Source organism: Lucilia sericata, unplaced genomic scaffold (genome assembly GCF_015586225.1).
Source record: "Lucilia sericata isolate MDLA Ls3-8-SP2 unplaced genomic scaffold, ASM1558622v1 Contig000076F_arrow, whole genome shotgun sequence".
NCBI classification, from domain to species: Eukaryota; Metazoa; Arthropoda; class Insecta; order Diptera; family Calliphoridae; genus Lucilia; species Lucilia sericata.
In genome coordinates, this window is record NW_023994109.1 from 428,836 (window position 1) to 446,387 (window position 17,552).

The 17,552-nt window shown below is 33.5% G+C and overlaps 1 protein-coding gene across 1 annotated transcript; it reads right to left on the bottom strand.

Annotated features, from left to right (window-relative positions):
- Positions 1–248: 248 nt before the first annotated feature.
- Positions 249–16,735, bottom strand: LOC119616499 (Werner syndrome ATP-dependent helicase-like). The gene is made up of 3 exons (XM_037972866.1): positions 15,502–16,735; positions 1,491–2,272; positions 249–1,427 (listed from the first exon to the last, which is right to left on the bottom strand). Exons 1-3 carry the CDS (start codon positions 16,606–16,608, stop codon positions 746–748), a joined length of 2,571 nt encoding a protein of 856 aa, XP_037828794.1. The 5' UTR covers positions 16,609–16,735; the 3' UTR covers positions 249–745.
- Positions 16,736–17,552: the final 817 nt, after the last annotated feature.

The following is a 17,552-nucleotide window of genomic DNA, read 5'->3' on the forward strand; positions in this document are numbered from 1 at the left end:
TTTCAATTACATGAAAAAAATATTTTCGAGAAAAATGGCTTTGAATGTTTTTATTATTTTTTAAATAACTTTTAAACAAAACAAGGGATTTTAAAAATTAAATCGAATTCAGATAGTAAAGTTTAATATGTCTCTCATCTAAATTGAAATTTAATTTTTATTTATCTAATTTTCATGAAAACATGAGTTTTAATTTTTACGTTTACAACAAAAAATCGATCTCACGAATTGTTTTTTAGATGGGATAATTTTTTTTTTAATTTTGTTCGAAGAAGTCCAAGAACATTTATTTTAATGCAATACATACATAATAATCAATAACAAAAGTCGATTTAGAATTTTTAGTTAGTTAGTTCAAAGTTATCGGATTATTTTCAATATAAAAATATTGACACTACGAATATTTTGATTATGCAATGACGAAAGAAGCGGTAATGCGGAAAAGTTAAATTTTGTCCAACTTTGCCCTTTGCTATTATAAATTTAATTTAATTTATTTTCAAAATAAACCTAGCCTATTGGCCATAATCGGTTACAAATTTTTACTTAAATGTTTTTTTCTTTGAGTTAAGATATATCGAAGGAGGTTATTTTAAAGACGACATATTGGACTTTCAGATGGCACAACAAAGTTTTTAAATTAATATGTCTCCAGTGTTATTTTTCCATTCTTTATAATTGCAGTCAATTATTAATGAGAAAGAATATGGCAACAAAAACCTGTAGTGTAAACACATTAAAAATTCTACATTTTTTTCCGCATCCAGGCAGGTAGAACTCGATGTTTGGAAATGGGATTGCAAGCATTTGATGTTTCTGGTTTAACTGTATCTAGTGTTTTTACATTTAGTATGTCTTTATTACCATCATCTTCATCGGAGCTATCGTCATACTGATAGATTGGCTGCTTTCTTTTTAATGTTAATAATGAAGAATTTATAGCTGACGGTTGGGTTGTTGTAGATATAGATTCACAATTCGACTCTTCGCTATTTATTTCCTTTTGCACGTTCGCCAAATCTGCTAATAGTAAATCTAATTCAGATTCTGAATTTGGATCCTCTAGATCTTTACTTCCCGATGATTGCAATTGTTTTTCTATCTCATCACCAACTTGTGACAAATCTGCATCAATGGATTCATTTTCCCAAAGTTGATCATCGTTTGAGTGTATTTTATTTTCTGTTTCCCTTGGCATAGTAGACATTTTCTGTTGGCTTTCGGTATTTGAGTTCATTGATTTTTGAACACACCCGAGAAATTCATTTCCAAAACGTAAGTATTTTGCTTCATAAAAACCATCAAGCTTACAATCCCTCAATTCTTGTATGCTTTTTGGTTTACATTCAATTATTTGATTTAAAGCTCTGTTCGAAGCAATCATATACGGCATAACATCTAAATCATGAGCTAACTCTCCACGTAACCTAAAATTGATTAAAATTATTATTAAATTAAAAATTCAACCAACTCTGATAGTATGTACTTACTTCATTAAAGCATTCATCAGTTTAGCATCACACTCTGAATTTAAAGGTATATTTTCAACGGAATTCACATGTTGAACCGTAGAAACGATTTTGGCTTGTTTTGGTTTTAAAAATTTTAATATATCGGAGTAGGGTTTTATTTTGATAGGTTCTCGTTTAAGAGGCGCTGCATCTAACCACTTATCACCAGTTTTAGTTATATCTAATAATGTAAATGCACCAAATGCACCTTGCTTGGTTATGGTATGTACAAAACCGAGATCTTGTAAATTTTCTGATAAGATTTTATACCAAGCTTCTGTTTTCTTCGAACCTATTCCAAATAAGCCGTGTGAGTAATATTGTTTTGGCAATTCTTGTCTCTTTGAACCTCGAAGTATCATAATAATTTTACCCAAACCAAAACGTCCTTTCAAATCTCTAAGGAGAGTCAGAAATATAAGAGCATCTTCCGTAATATTTAGATTGCCTTCATTATCCAATCCTTCATAGATATCGCGGTAATCAACATTATTCGATACAAGAAAACAGTTGTCACAACAATCTTTGCGAGCCTGTAGTTCTTTAGCAGCGTCATCATCAAAATATTCCAGGATATATTTACGGCGACATGAGCTTATACGAGTATATGTTGCCATTTTCGTGGCCAAATTTTCCAAATGCAATGAATGTTTTGAATTTGTATTGGATTCTTGCCGTATTCGTTGATGTGTGGTCCAATCAGTTGAGTTATAAAAAAGAATACACTTTGAATGCAATCCATCGCGCCCAGCACGGCCCACCTAAAAGGATTTGAACTATTATTTATTTTATTTATTTATTTATACAGATTATACTTTACAAAGTTAATTCATAAAATATAAGAAATTAAGGCGCGGGTAACTAGACCATATGCGCACGTATTGTCAAAAAAATTAAATAGAACTTAAAAATTATTGAATTATTTATATACAAAGAAGTGAAAAATAATTTTCCAAAAAAAAATTAGATAATTAAATTTAAAAATTCATTACATTTTCGGTGATATAAAGAACAAAGTTTTCGTAAAAATAAATAAATATAATGAATAATACTGATTTTAGTATTAAATTTCATGAATATTGTGCTTCTCCAGACTTTCGATAATAATTGGTAAGTTCGCATTTTGGCAGTCAAGTATTTTCTCCAGAGGTTGATCTATTTTCGAGAGCTGGCATTCTGTCAGAATATGTGGTATGGTAAGGTAAACATTGCAGTGAGAACAAATTGGGGGATCAGTCCTTTCATAATAGTGTCTCGAATTAAATACTGCCTTTCCAACTCTCAGACGAGCGAGCATTATACATTGTGACCTTGAAAGAATTTCGCTGTATTTAGGCCTTTTCGGAACGTGGTTTTGAAGGTCATAAAGGGCATTAAATGGTTTTGTTAAAGCTTTAGGGAGGCATGGAACTTCCGTGGCATTATGCAATTCTAAGGCTTCCTTAGCACCTTTGTCAGCATGTTCATTTCCATTGATTCCAATATGTGATGGAATCCACATTATGGTAATATCATTTGCCATATTCTCCATGTGTAAAATATCATTATATTCTCCATTATGGTTCTTGATTAAGGCTTTGGTAGCACTTAAACTATCAGTGCATATCAGTGATCTGCCGGCATTTTCACTGCAATATTTTATTGCAGACTTAATTGCAGCTATCTCCGCTATAAAAATGCCACTATGATCTGGTAAACGATTTTTACATAAAGTTTCAAATTGGCTGTTCGTTAATTGTTTGACAATGGAGTACGAGGTCAAAGTGTCACGAAAGGACCCGTCTGTGTAGTAAATTTGATCTGCGGCAAAATATGAGATTTTCTCCAAAAACATGCTTTTGAAACACAATGGGTTTGTGGAATTCTTGTTGAAAAAACTTAAGCTGTCGTCCAGTTTAACAAGTATTCCAGTATTTGTGGGCTTGCCCGGCTTATCCGGAATTGATATGTTCCACCTTTTTAAGGTAGTCACAATTTTCCCGATGGCAGATGATGAGCAATTTTCCTGGGACGATAAACAATGCCAAAATGTCTCATGAAGGCTTTCATCTGGTATAGTTATAGATCTCGAAGCAAGACTAATTGCAGTTTTCTCCAGTAGGCTTGTAAAGTCAGTAAAATTTACTTCAACCCTTAATTTTTCGATAGGTGTTGTCCGCAGCAATCCCGATGCGGTTCTAAAACACATGTTAATGGATGTATTCATCTTGTTTACATTTCCCTGGGACGATAAACAACGCCAAAATGTCTCATGAAGGCTTTCATCTGGTATAGTTATAGATCTCGAAGCAAGACTAATTGCAGTTTTCTCCAGTAGGCTTGTAAAGTCAGTAAAATTTGCTTCAACCCTTAATTTTTCGATAGGTGTTGTCCGCAGCAATCCCGATGCGGTTCTAAAACACATGTTAATGGATGTATTCATCTTGTTTACATTTCCCTTTGAGGTCCAGCCATAAATTGTGATCCCATGTAGTATCGTACCCATCGTAAGCGATTTGCAAATACTAAGTGCTGTTTCAATATGCGGACCTTTCCCTCGAGAACAAATAAGTTTCAGAAGATTGTTAATTTTAGCCAGTTTATATGACAAGTTTTTTATTTGTGTATTCCAAAGAAGTTTTTTGGTAAATATTATACCCAGAATTCTCATCTGGTCCAGAATGCGCAGGTTCTCGTTGCCCAGACAGATTGTGTTATTGTTACAGTCCCGCTTTCGGCAAACATGAAGTTGTTGTTGTTGTTGTAACATCTAAAACTATACAATAATCTAGTTGGGGGGTTCTGCATCAATGTCCAGGCCTAAAAATTGGGCTACTTCAACTGGATGCGTCCATAAATCCATTGGACAGAGTGAAGTAGGGTTGGCTGAGCAGTTGAATATGTGGTGGGTGTCATGAGGACCCTGACCACATTCAGGACATTCGTTGGGGACGGCACGGTCTATACGTGACACGTAGGCATTGAGCCTGTTGCTCCATCCCGATCTTAGTTGTGCCAGAACTACTCTTGTTTTCCGCGGCAGGTTTTCTTCCGTGTCTGCTATGGGCGGTGGGCGACCTCCAAGTACGACATTCATGCGGTATCCTGCGACCGCGGAATTTATGGCGTCTCTATGAATGTCGTTCAAAGCTGCCGAATACGAGGACTGATCCAGTGGATCCCGCACATATCTGCATATGTTTTCCTCGTATATACGAAGATCCTTCCTGACATGCCTCGGGGGAGTATCCAATTGTATGATGTTAAAATTGGAATGACTTTTCCGATGACATCCCAGGAGGAACTGTTTAGTCAACATGACATTGTGTTCCTTGACTGGAAGGACCTTCGTTTCCTCGTGCAGGTGATGTTCCGAGGTAATTTGTAGGCAGCCCGTTACAGTCCTTAGGGCGGCATTTTGGCAGCTTTGAATGTTTCTCCACTGGGTATCACTTAGCGAAGGTGACCACACTGGAGCAGCATAGTTAACCACGAAGTATTTCAGCTTTCTTCGTGGGGATAACGGCACGATTTTCCTTGGACCAGTTTTGTATGACACGGTCCATGTTATTGAGACTAATTTGGACTGATTTCGGGTTTCCTGAAGCCACTGCGAATATGTTGTCGGCATAGATTCCAACGTAATCTATGCCCGGTAAATCTTGTATAGCATTTGCCAAGGAATTTGCATATATGTTGTATAAAACAACTGATAGTGGTGATCCCTGCGGGACTCCATTGTCAAGGTTATAAGTAGGTGAGAAGTATCCATCAACCTTCACAGTTATCCTACGGTTTTCAAGAAAAGACTTCACGAGTTGCAAAATTTGAACTGGGACACCCCATCTATGTAGTTCCATTATAACAGATGAGGATATTACTAGATCGAATGCTTTCTCGAGATCCTCTGAAAGAACAAGGCTATGTTTTCCGTTGCCTAAATTATGCCGTAGTATTTCCTCCAACTGGTGACATATGCTATGAACTCCATGCCTGGGAATAAAGGCATGTTGTAATTTTGATATATGGCCCTTCGTGAATTTCCAAAAGCGTTTTGCAAACAATTTTCTCAAACAATTTAGAAAGCACGGGCAATAATGAAATAGGACGATATCCCTCAATTTAGGTGTTAGTACAGCCAATTTCCAATCGTGAGGATAAACGCCAGTGGTCATTATTCGGTTGTACAATTGGCAAAGTCGTTCCTTCAAAATATGTGGCGAATGTTTGATCATTGCATAGGTGATTTTATCCCGTGCTGGTGTTGAACCCTTCAATGTCATCATTACCTCATTTAGCTCGTAGATTGTAACCGGTTGATTCAATTCGTTAAAATGACTGGCCATTTGTGTGAGATTCTCAATTTTCAAATTTTCCTTCCCTGCAATAATTTCTGGATCGAAAGCATCATCCGAGCCCAAATTGCACCAAAAATTTGCAAAATTGTCAGCAATACCCAGTGGATGTGAAAAAGAATTATCATCCACAAAAATTGTAGGAAAATTGTCCAAATTTCCGACCTTGTTCCAAAGAACCCTTATATCCATTGATGGGTTCAAGGAGTTGAGGAAGTTAGACCATGTAGTTCTCTTTGCTGTTCTGCATTCTCTTTTCACTTTAGCACAAAGTCTTTTAAAATCAATTAAATTTGTCCTGTTTCGACATCTTTTGTAAGTTTTCCAAGCAACCTGTCTCAGACTTATACATTTTGAGATCTCCGAGTTGAACCAAAACAGGACTGTTTTTCTCCTTCGGTTTGTGACTTAGTGGAATAGATTCATTAGCAGCTTTGAGCAAGATTCGTTTTATTTGAGCAGCTTCCCTGTTAATATTTGATGATTTACTGAACTGTGTGATTATTCCCGCAGCCTTTTCCTCAAAAAATTGCCAGTCTGCATTTCCCTCCAGAAAACGGGGTGAAAACTTTCTTCTCACAGCTTCAATATTATTCGTAATTTTAATAGGAAAATGATCTCCCACTTCAGGCAAAGGCAAACAAGTCCAAGTTAAGGTAGGTGCAATATCGGAACTACACATTGAGACGTCTACAGCTGTCAGGGTATTGTGTGTACTGAGCAAAGTCGGAGAACCATCATTCATTACAACCAAGTTGTGATCATCTGCGAAGTCCTCAAAGATTTTACCATTTGGTGAATTTGACGAAGATCCCCATAACACATTTTGTGAGTTAAAATCTCCCAATATAATGTTATGTACATTACCGGCAACTGAAATATTATTTACCAATGTGGGAGACAGGTTTATATCACCTTCCTTATATATATTAGTAATATGAATCTCCGTTCTACAACTGAACACTATGGTTTGGTATAATAAGTCGCGATCAGAGATAATATGTTTCTTCACATTCAAGTTATCCTTAACCATTAAAGCTATGCTATTGTTAAAACCTAGACCATCGCTTATATCCTGGATGATCATTTCCTCAGTTAAGTTTTCGTCGATGTTCTGATTTAAATCCTCGTCAAATGAGTCATCCAATGAATAGGGCTTACCATCTCTGGTAAAGGGGTTTTCCTTAAAACAGTCATCTGAGATAGAATTATCTGTTGTTATTGTCTTTGATTTTGTGTTGAGTGACATAATTTGGGAGTATGAATTTTGTAAAGGCGTGAGAGAGTTTTGATTTGTCAGTTGAGTTTCTGCTGTTCTATCAGTGTTGTTGTTGTTGTTTGTAGTGGTTGAATGTTGAGCTTTTGTTGTGTTAAAATTTTCATTGAGATTTGTGGTTGAATGATGAGCTTTTGTTGAATTAAAATTTTCGTTGAGATTTGTGGTTGAGTTGAGTGAGATCATTTGAGAGTATGAGTCTGGTATTTGAGTTTCTGCGTTAGTATTAGTGGTTTTGTTCGAATTTGTTGAATGTTGAGCTTTTGTTGAAGAGTTTAAATTCTCATTGAGATTTGTGGCAGAGTTGTTTGTCTTCGGGTGAGAATTTTGTGTTTGTTCTTTAACGGCTAATGTTGAGTTGTTTTTGTCTTTTGCATGATCAATTTTGTCCGGCTTGTTCATTTTCGAAGTTTTGTTGTTAATTGTTGTCAAGGCAGAACTTGTTATTTGTGCGTATGTAGGATTTTTCTTGGCGTTTTTGTAGACAGGTGGTTGAAGCATATTTATGGACGGATTTTCATTAAATATTTTCCATGCTTCCCGAGTTGTACATCTTCTTGAAATTCTCAAGTAATTAACCGATTTATGCTTCCAGTACGTAGGACATTTAGGGTCATAGGATGTGTGACTTTCTACTTGGCAATTTATACAGTATTTACGGGTACATTACTCATGTACTTGAGTAAAACCACATTCTTTACACTGTTCCACATTTTTGCACCATTTTTTCGTATGACCCAATCTTTGGCAGTTTATGCATCTCATGGGATTTGGTATGTACTCGTCTACAGGGACTCTCTCCCAGCCGAGCTTCAAAACGTCAGGGCGGTAAATCATGTCAAATGTAATTATCACTGCACCTGTGGCTACTATCTTATTATTCTCCTTCTTCGTTATCTTACGTACATCAATGACCTTCTGTTCCTTAAGAGATGTCAGTAAATCTTCTTGAGAAATGTCGATTAATTTTCTGGAAAAGATGCGTCCTTGTACCGTATTCAGCGTTTTATGAAGAGAAAAGCGTACGGGTATGCAATCAATGTAATTTGCCTTAAGAAATTTCTCAGCAGTTTTGTTATCAGGTACTTTAATAGCAAGTCTCCGCTTTTCATTTCCTTAACTTCCAGTCTGTCACGTGAGATAAAATCAAGACCCGTTTCCACTTGAAAAACATTATGCGATGCAAGTGGGAGAACTTCCAAATCTTCTGTGGTATAGAAGAAGCCACTAATAGCGTGGGAGATTTTGTTGATTGGACGATGTTTCCGGTAGTGGTATGAAGTCTTCCGCTCGTCGCCTTTTAATTTTGTTGGATCTGTTCTTACCGGAGGGAAAATCTAGTTCCCGAAACCGGTTGTAGTCCGGGGGATGAACCCCGTTCATCTCGCAATATTAAGTAAATTCAAGTTAAAAAAACACAAAGTTCCTCAAAAAAGTATTAAAAAAGAAATTTATGCAGAAATAAAATCCGAAAAAAAAGACGAAAAAATTACTCAATGAGAGAAAAAGATTTTTCTAGCACTATACGACTACACTTTATTCAACCGGTCACTGAGTGAAACACATGCGTACTCGGCAAATGCCTGACACAGACTAAACTATTATTTATTAAAAAATAAATCTAAGAGCCAATTTTCAGATGAACGATTAGCGATTTAATTAAAATTAATCCTCGAATATGTATATCGATAGGATCAACTATAGACTGATCCTCCTAAAATTTGGCGGAGAAATTTTTGTCGAATTTTGTCGCTGTACTTGTATTTTTAAGGTAGTAAAAAGCATTAAAGACATTTTCTGAGAGGACCTTAATTGGGAGGGAGGTTTGGTCAATTATGGACCGATCCTCGTCAAATTTTCTAGAACGATTTTAGTTTAGGCAGTAATCAGCGTCAATGTTAGTTTCTGAAGTGGACCTTATATGGGGGGTAGGGTCAATTATGAACCGATCCTTATAACATTTTATAAAGGTATTAAGGTTCCTTTAAAATATGTTTATGTTGAATTTCATCGCTATAGCTGCTTCTTTTAGTCAGTTATGAGCGTTAGATGCTTCCTTAAGGCAGTTATGAGCGTTAAAGTCATTTTCTGAAGGGGACCTTGTATGGGGGCTAGGGTCAATTATAGGCCGATCCTTATAAAATTTTACAATGATATTAAGGTTCCTATAAAATATGTTCATGTCGAATTTCATGGCCACTGATGCAATTATGAGCGTTAAAGTCATTTTCTGAAGGGGGCCTTATATGGCGGGTAGGGTCAATTATTTTTCATCGCTATAGATGCTTCTTTTAGGCAGTTATGAGCATTAGTATTTTTCTGAAGGGGACCTTATATGGGGGGGTAAGGTCAATTATGGACCGATCCTTATAAAATTTTACAGAGCGATTTATGTTTCTATAAAATATGTTCATGTCGAATTTCATCGCTATAGATGCTTCTTTTAAACAATTATGAGCGTTAAAGTAGGGTCAATTATCGACAGATTCTTATAAAATTGTTTAGCTGCTTCTTTTAGTCAGTTATGAGCGTTACAGTCATTTTCTGAAGGAGACCTTATATGGGGGCTAGGCGAAATCGTGGACCGATATTGCCCATTTTCAATACCAAACAAACTGTACCAATATAAAACGTCAGCCCGCTAGCTACCTCCATTTGGACTCTATCGTATTTTCAACAGACAGACAGACGTACGAACACAGCTAGATCGTCTTTGAATTTAATAAGGATGCAGAATATATATACTTTTATGGGTCTTAGATGAATATTTAGATGTGTTACAAACGGAATGTCAAAAACAATATACCCCCATCTTTTTTGATGGTGGGTATAAAAAGTATCAAAAAAGTATCGGAGTTCCAAATCGAAAAATTTTATCTAAATTGGCTCATTGTGTTTGAATAAAATCAAATTTCCCTTTTTGGTACTTTTTCCTCCCATTAACGAAATAAAAATCCCGTCTTAGTAGATCGATTTGATGGGAGACCAATCTCCTGTCCAAATTTCAGCTCTTTAGCTTCAACCGTATAGGCTGTGCGATGATGAATCAGTCAGTCAGTAAGTAATGTGAGTATTTTGCATCTTCTATTTGGGTCAACGATAGTTTTAACTCTGAAAGGCATAATCTCAATCAGTTTGCAACACGCTTCTTGCGTTATGAACATTCATACTTCATGACATGTGTTTTTACATTGGTGTTCGTAATTGTAAACCGCATTTTACCATTCCGCAAACCGCAAATTCTCAATCGGCGACTGTAGGGGCCAATATAGCTATAAAATTTTAACACTTTTTGGAAAAATCTAGTGTTTTTAGCAGAGACAGTAATTGTTATTATTTTTTTATTTAAAAAAAATCAAATTTAAATTTATATTGTATTAGTATTTAACTTCTCTGAGAATACAAATTGCTTTTGAATTGTATTCTTTATATTTTCCGTAAAAATTACTGAGAACTTTTTCAAATAAACCCAGTAGGATTTTGACCCAGCAAAAAATAATTGATGTCATACTTTACAAACGACATCTTAATCACATCTAAAAATGCAATTGCATATTTTTCGCTTCTATAAACCAAATATTTCCTTACAAATAAAAACCGAGTTAAAAGTGAGGAAAGAGATGTTGAAAGGTCACTACAAATAACATATTCGAAGTATATCAAATTTTGGTGAAAAACTAATGAAATTTACATAAGCGTGTCATTGAAAGAATGTGGTTTATTTTTGACATCCAAATATCGGATTTTTACTGCATCTATGAACAAGATTAGATGTAGTTGAAAGTTGTCAAAAATGAACAACATCCCTCCAATGACACGCTAATGTAAAATTCATAGGTTTTTCACCAAAATTGGAAGTACTTCAAGTATGTTATTTGTGGTGAAAATTCTACTTCTTTTTCCTCACTTTTTTTGCTGGGGAGTTAACTTAAAACTAACTTATGGTTAACCACAAATGAGTCAGAGGTGACTCAAAAGCTAACCATTTTGCTTATAAAATACTATTCAGTTTTTCAATGTGATGTCATAGGAACGAGTCAGTACTCACTCACTATACATCAGTTTCAGTTAACCAGAAGTTACCTCAATATGAGTTAGCTTCTAGTGCATAAATAAAAGATCAGCTGTGAGTTACCTGTGCAATTTTCTTATATTTTTATACTATTTTTAACAAATTGTGAGTGATTATAAATGCGTTCAATATGCAGCAACATTTCCTTCCTATATACACCATTATCTGTGTCTTATATTCCTGAAAATGTTAATTTAATAATAATAAATTCATTTTTCATTGCTGAAACAAATTTTCATTTTCATAATTTCATTTTTTCAATACAAATTGTTTGACAAATTTGATACGAGTTTCTATTTTATTTTTTATTTAAAATTTTATTGAAATGTTTGTTCATTTCCTCGATCATTTTTGAGTTACTTTGAAGCTAGTCATAAGAAGTTATCAAAAAGTTAACTTGATTTTTAGTTAACTCACAAAATCCTACAGGGAAATAATAAAAAACACAAGTAATTTTTAAACCATAAAACCTAAATTATTTTTATTGTTGAAATTAATTATAAAACTCATTATGAGAAATTTACGTTTAAAACACATTAAAAATCATAGAAAAATAAATAGAAATGAGACTGAGAATAAGAAATATTACTATCTCACATGTACAGGTTCTGTGTGAATTTAATATAATTGTATTAGTATTTTTATTTTTGTTTACATAAAATAACAAAAATATGAAAGTACAAAATGTATCCGAATACATCATACTCTACCACATTGCGTTCCCACGTTCCCACGACAATTGGATCTTCGCTCCGGAACGACCCGAGTCATACTCGGCCAAAGATTGTCTACCCAGCGACAACTGTATCAACCGAAAGTTTTTTCCCCAGGAAAGAACTATCGGCCACAGTCGAACTGTTACAACAACAACAACCACATTGCGAGTAAGTAGCAATAAGTTATTTAGTATTTTTTAATGTAGAAGTTATATTCAAGAGATTGATGTTTGATTAATTAATGAATGTACTGCTCATTATAACAATATATAGTCAAAATTTCGTGTATATAAAATTTGTTGAGTCGAATTTTATAAATACCCTATTCTTGTATAGCATGTACCGCTTACAAAAAAGTTCAATAGGCTAATTTATGGACGGATTATATCATTACATCGACGCAGATGTTACAAACTTTAAGACATAAACAAAATGCCGTTCCCATTAGTGTGGTGTAGGGTGTATTTTGACTGCATTTGGGCTGCTTTGAAATTAAGAATAAACGTTTATATCAAGCGTTAATTTTAGCATTAGCACAATTCCTTTGGCAAAATAGACCCTGCTGCTGCAATAAACACTGCTAAAAGTTATGTTTTTCCCATAAAATTATTGAAAACATTTTCAGAAAAAAACAAATTTTTCAATCGTTTTTATTTTTTTAATATTATTTTCAAGTATCAATATTGACTCAACCCAGCAAACACAAAGAGTTTATTTAAAATTAAGAATAATTTTTAATGAAGATCATTCTTACATTGGTCAACTGATATTGAATATAAATGCCCAGCAAAAAATAATTGATGTCATACTTTACAAACTACATCTTAATCACATCTTAAAATGCGATTACATATTTTTCACTTTTATAAACCAAATATTTCCTTACAAATGAAACCCCAGTTAAAAGTGAGGAAAGAGATGTGGAAAAGTCATTGCAAATAACATATTTGAAGTACATCAAGATTTGGTGAAAGAGTAGTGAAATTTACATAAGCGTGTCATTAAGAGAATGTGTTTTATTTTTGACATCCAAATATCGGATTTTTACTGCTTCTAAAAATAAAATCAGATGTAGTTCAAAGCTGCCAAAAATGAACAACATCTCTCCAATGACACGCTAATGTAAAATTCATAGGTTTTACACCCGAATTTGAAGCACTTCGGGTTACTAGTTGTGATGAAAATTCTACATCTTTTTCCACACTTTTTTTGCTGGGTGGCTAATTCAAACCATTATTTCATGAAATATCGAAATATAATATCAAACAAAAATATAAAAACTGTTTAAACGAAAGAGTTTGTGTTTGTTGGGTTGCATATTTTTCAACTAATACATTCTCAACACTTAGGTTTTTGACAACAGACTTAGGTTTTGTCATACTCAGTTTCAGTTCTATGTATACCTTTTCTATGTTAAAAATTATCGTTTTTTAACAGAGATTAATAGAAAATTGGTAAAATTTCTTTACCACTGATATCATAAACCGAGTTTACTGAAATTTTCCAGAAATTAGATTCGAAAATTCGAAGTTTAGGTTTGAAAATTTGAAAATTGTTTGATTTATATTTTTTGTTTGTATAAATAATGAGTATAATTAAAAAAAACACAAATAATTTTTTATTATAACAAATAGAATAAAAATCAATAATAATTTTTATTTTAAATTTTTATTATAAAAATAAAAAAAAGTTTATTGAAGAATCGATTAAAAAGGTCTGATAAATATTTTGGTGCCTTCATATTATTTCTAGGATTATTTTTTTTAGTAAAAATTTCATGGATAATAATTATTTTCTGTCTCTAGTTTTTAGCCTTATATTTGGGATCATTATCCAGTTCCATCATAGTATTTTCTACGTTTTATCCCTAATCATTAAAAATATCCTGATAAAATGGCTTCATAATATCAGTAGACATTTCGGCATTCATGTTACCATTGATGTTATACATTTTCCTTACGCCTTCTGATGAGAAATATGCCTAAAATAAAAGATTTCAATCTCCAAATTTCATAATGGTCATTATGTCGAGGTCTTTTAATGGCGCATTCGGTTTTCTATATACATGCTTTGGCCGATCAGGTCCAAGAAGATTAATTTTTGGCTCATCTGTCCATGTAACATTTATCATATCGTTAAACGTCCAGTTCTTGAAACCTTTTAGAGTATTCTAATAGAAGAGCTTTGAGCTTTCTGTGAAAAGAGGCTTCTTAGCACTTTCTCTAGCATGAGTAGAATTGATGGGAGGCACAAAATTGATGGAATCATGAATGACAAAATTTCTGTTGATATTATAAAGATGTTTAATTTGGATATTATGAATGATTGCGGTCGAAACGTTGAATGATTGATTTATGGTAAAATCAGGTTTACAATTACGAACAATCTTGTTAAAACTCAAAAGACCTCTGGGAGAGTTGTCATGAAGTATGGACGTTCATAATGCAAGAAGAGTGTGGCCGTTCAGAACATACAAAATACTAACCCCCTTATTCACAAACAAAATTTTTATTTTATAAACGGTTTATAAATTAGATTTTGTATGGAAATTTTGTTTTATAAACCTTTTATAAAATAAAAATTTTGTTTGTGAATAATGGGGTAAAAATTTTGCTCTAGAAAATGTTAATTTATAACAAAAATGTTCCTTTAGTACTACGCGCCAAATATGTGTAGAGTTAAATATTTTTTTCTAAAGTATAATTAAGTGGATTTTTTATTTATTTTAGTTTAAAAATATTTTCAATGAATACAGTTTTAAAAAACATAAAACTTTTTTAAATATCGTTTTTAGTTTAAAAACGTAGACAGAAAATTTAAATATATGACCATCATTTACACATTTTTGTCTCACAATGTATGTGTAAGTATACACGTATATAATCCGGTTTGTTTTGTGTATCTGTAAATCATACTGCGAAATTTAATTCGGATTAGTCTTGGGCATATCTTAGTAATACAAGTATATCGATGAAATTCGAAAATCAGAAAATGACTTACGGTCACTACTGGTTTAAAAATGTAAAATGTTAAAATAATCGGTCTATATAGGTCTCCTTTAGAAAAATACTTTAACGAATATTACTGGAAAGGAAAAGGAAAATATTCCATGCTGTTTACCCAAAATTGATTTTGGAAATACAAAAATGTTTTGAGTTTTATACATATTTAAGACTTGTTGTGTACTTACTTTAATAAGCATGAGAAAAATCTGGTCTCAAATATGACAGGTGTATCGGGAAATTACTTTAATTCAAAAAGAAGTATTGAGTCTATCAGAGATTTTGGCAAATTTTTGCGACAGAGGAGGTACACCATTTTGAAGTTTATCGGTTCCTCTTTTGATCATTTTAGTTATGTTTACCAAAAATTAGACAATAGTGATATCTATGAATTATAGAAGTACAAATAACAAAAATTTCCATTCTGCAATATCCGAATTTTTCGGAAATTATTATAAAACTGCCCAAGAGAGTTAAATTTAGAATATTTTTAAAATGATTTTAGACGTTAAACAGTTAGTAATGTAATTGATTTTATTAAGGAGACAAGCTATCTGCTCTTTCCATTAAAATATTCCGCACATACATACCTCTTGATAGTAGCGTTCTATATCATTGGGAGCTCCATAGTGAATAACAAGTCGTACATCCGGTTTGTCAATGCCCATTCCAAATGCCATTGTTGCTACAATAACACGTACAATATCTCTGGTAAATTCATGGTGATAAGTCTGTTTTTGTTTTATTGACAATTTTCCATGATAATAATGACATGGAACGTGTTTTTGGATTTCACTTGCAACATTTTCAGCATAACTGCAAGTATTACAATATACTATAACGGATCCTTGAGCATTAAGTGCCCATTGAATGTATGTACCTAAATCAAGCCAAACTCCGAGGCCACCTTTAGATGATGATCTTTTACGCACGATAAATTCCAAATTTGCTCGATCAAATCCTGAATTTATTAGCTGAGGATTCCTTAAACTTAACTGATTGCAAATATCATTGCGAACCTCTAAAGTGGCCGTTGCAGTTAAAGCTAAAATGGGGCATTTCGGTATGGTGCGTCTAATTATACTTAGTTTTCGATAGGCAAAACGAAAATCATGACCCCACTGTGAGATACAATGAGCCTCATCTATTGCCAATAAAATTAAATTATTTCCAAGGTCTTGAAGTAGTTTTATCCCACAGTCTCCTGTAATATATTCCGGAGTTGCATAAACTAGGTTAAAATGCAAATTAATTATACGTTGTTCCATATTACGATTTTTTTGAGCTGAACCCAAAAAACAGGCCCTCTCTCGAGTTAAATTCAATGCAGTTACTTGATCTTCCATTAGAGATATGAGCGGTGTTACTACTACGGCTACCTTCTTTAAAAATATAGGTGGAAATTGATATGTTAACGATTTACCATAACCTGTTGCCATCACAGCACAATTATCACGATGGTCTTCTAGTATGCTCCGTATTATTATCCATTGAATAGGACGAAATGAAGAATGCCCAAACTCTTTTTCTAAGCATTTCAAATACTTTTGTGGGACGTCAATCTTTTTCGGTATTTCAGCTTCGGAACTTTCAACATTATTACATTTTTTATTTAAACTTGACGATGATAACGCTTGTATTTCTTCCAAATTTATATCAGCCAAATCCTCCTCGTCCGAATCGGTATCGTACAACATTTTCAATGTTTTGTTTTGTGGTTTTATTAAATCTTCCAATTAAAGTTTGTATAAACAAAACAACATAACCCTGTGCCGATAAACATTTACGTTAACGGCGGCTGCCACTAATAATGTCGACTTCGACTTAAAATTGCCTGAAAGCCGACAGCCGACATAAATTTTAATCGAAAATAAACTAACACCGCAGTTACACCAGCAAGTTTTCCTTTTAAGTTTTTCACACCAATTGTCAAAATTAATTTAAAATTGTTTCAGTAACTCCGCAGTTACACCTGCAAGTTTTTCACACAAACTATATATATTGACAATTATAATTGTCAAAATTCATTTGAAATAGGGTTCTATAGTTGAAACGAAAAGTCGACTTTTCGACCTTTTTCATTTAGTTAAAAGTCGACTTTTCGACTTTTTGCATTTTATGAAAAGTCTATTTTTCGACTTTTTTCATTTAATTAAAAGTCTTCTTAATACCCGTTAATAAAACAACCTTTTGATAAAACAGCAAACCCTAACAGCTGTTTTTGATTGTTGTGTGGTGAGTTTCTGTAAAAACGTAAACAAATGAAACAAAAACAAATTACTGGACATATTTATTTTGTGCTAAGAAAAATGTATTTATTTTTATAATGTTTTTAATCAGTGCAAGTGTTCTTGGTGTACACTATCTACCCCAATAATAATTCCGGTTTCTTTAGAATCAAACCTTTTTAAAAACGCCATATATAATGTGCAATTCATTTTATATTCCATGACTGATTGATAGAGTCACGGAATCCATCGGAGATCAACCTAAAAAAATGAAAAGGGGGAGGCTTTAACTTCTTGTTCCGTTCATATGGGGCAAGATTCGAGCCTCACCGTGTCATTTGCCAGATACCTCTTTTGTGTATATTGCAGGGTCCTGGTACCCAACACAGCCTTATTGTAAACGGTCTCATAAT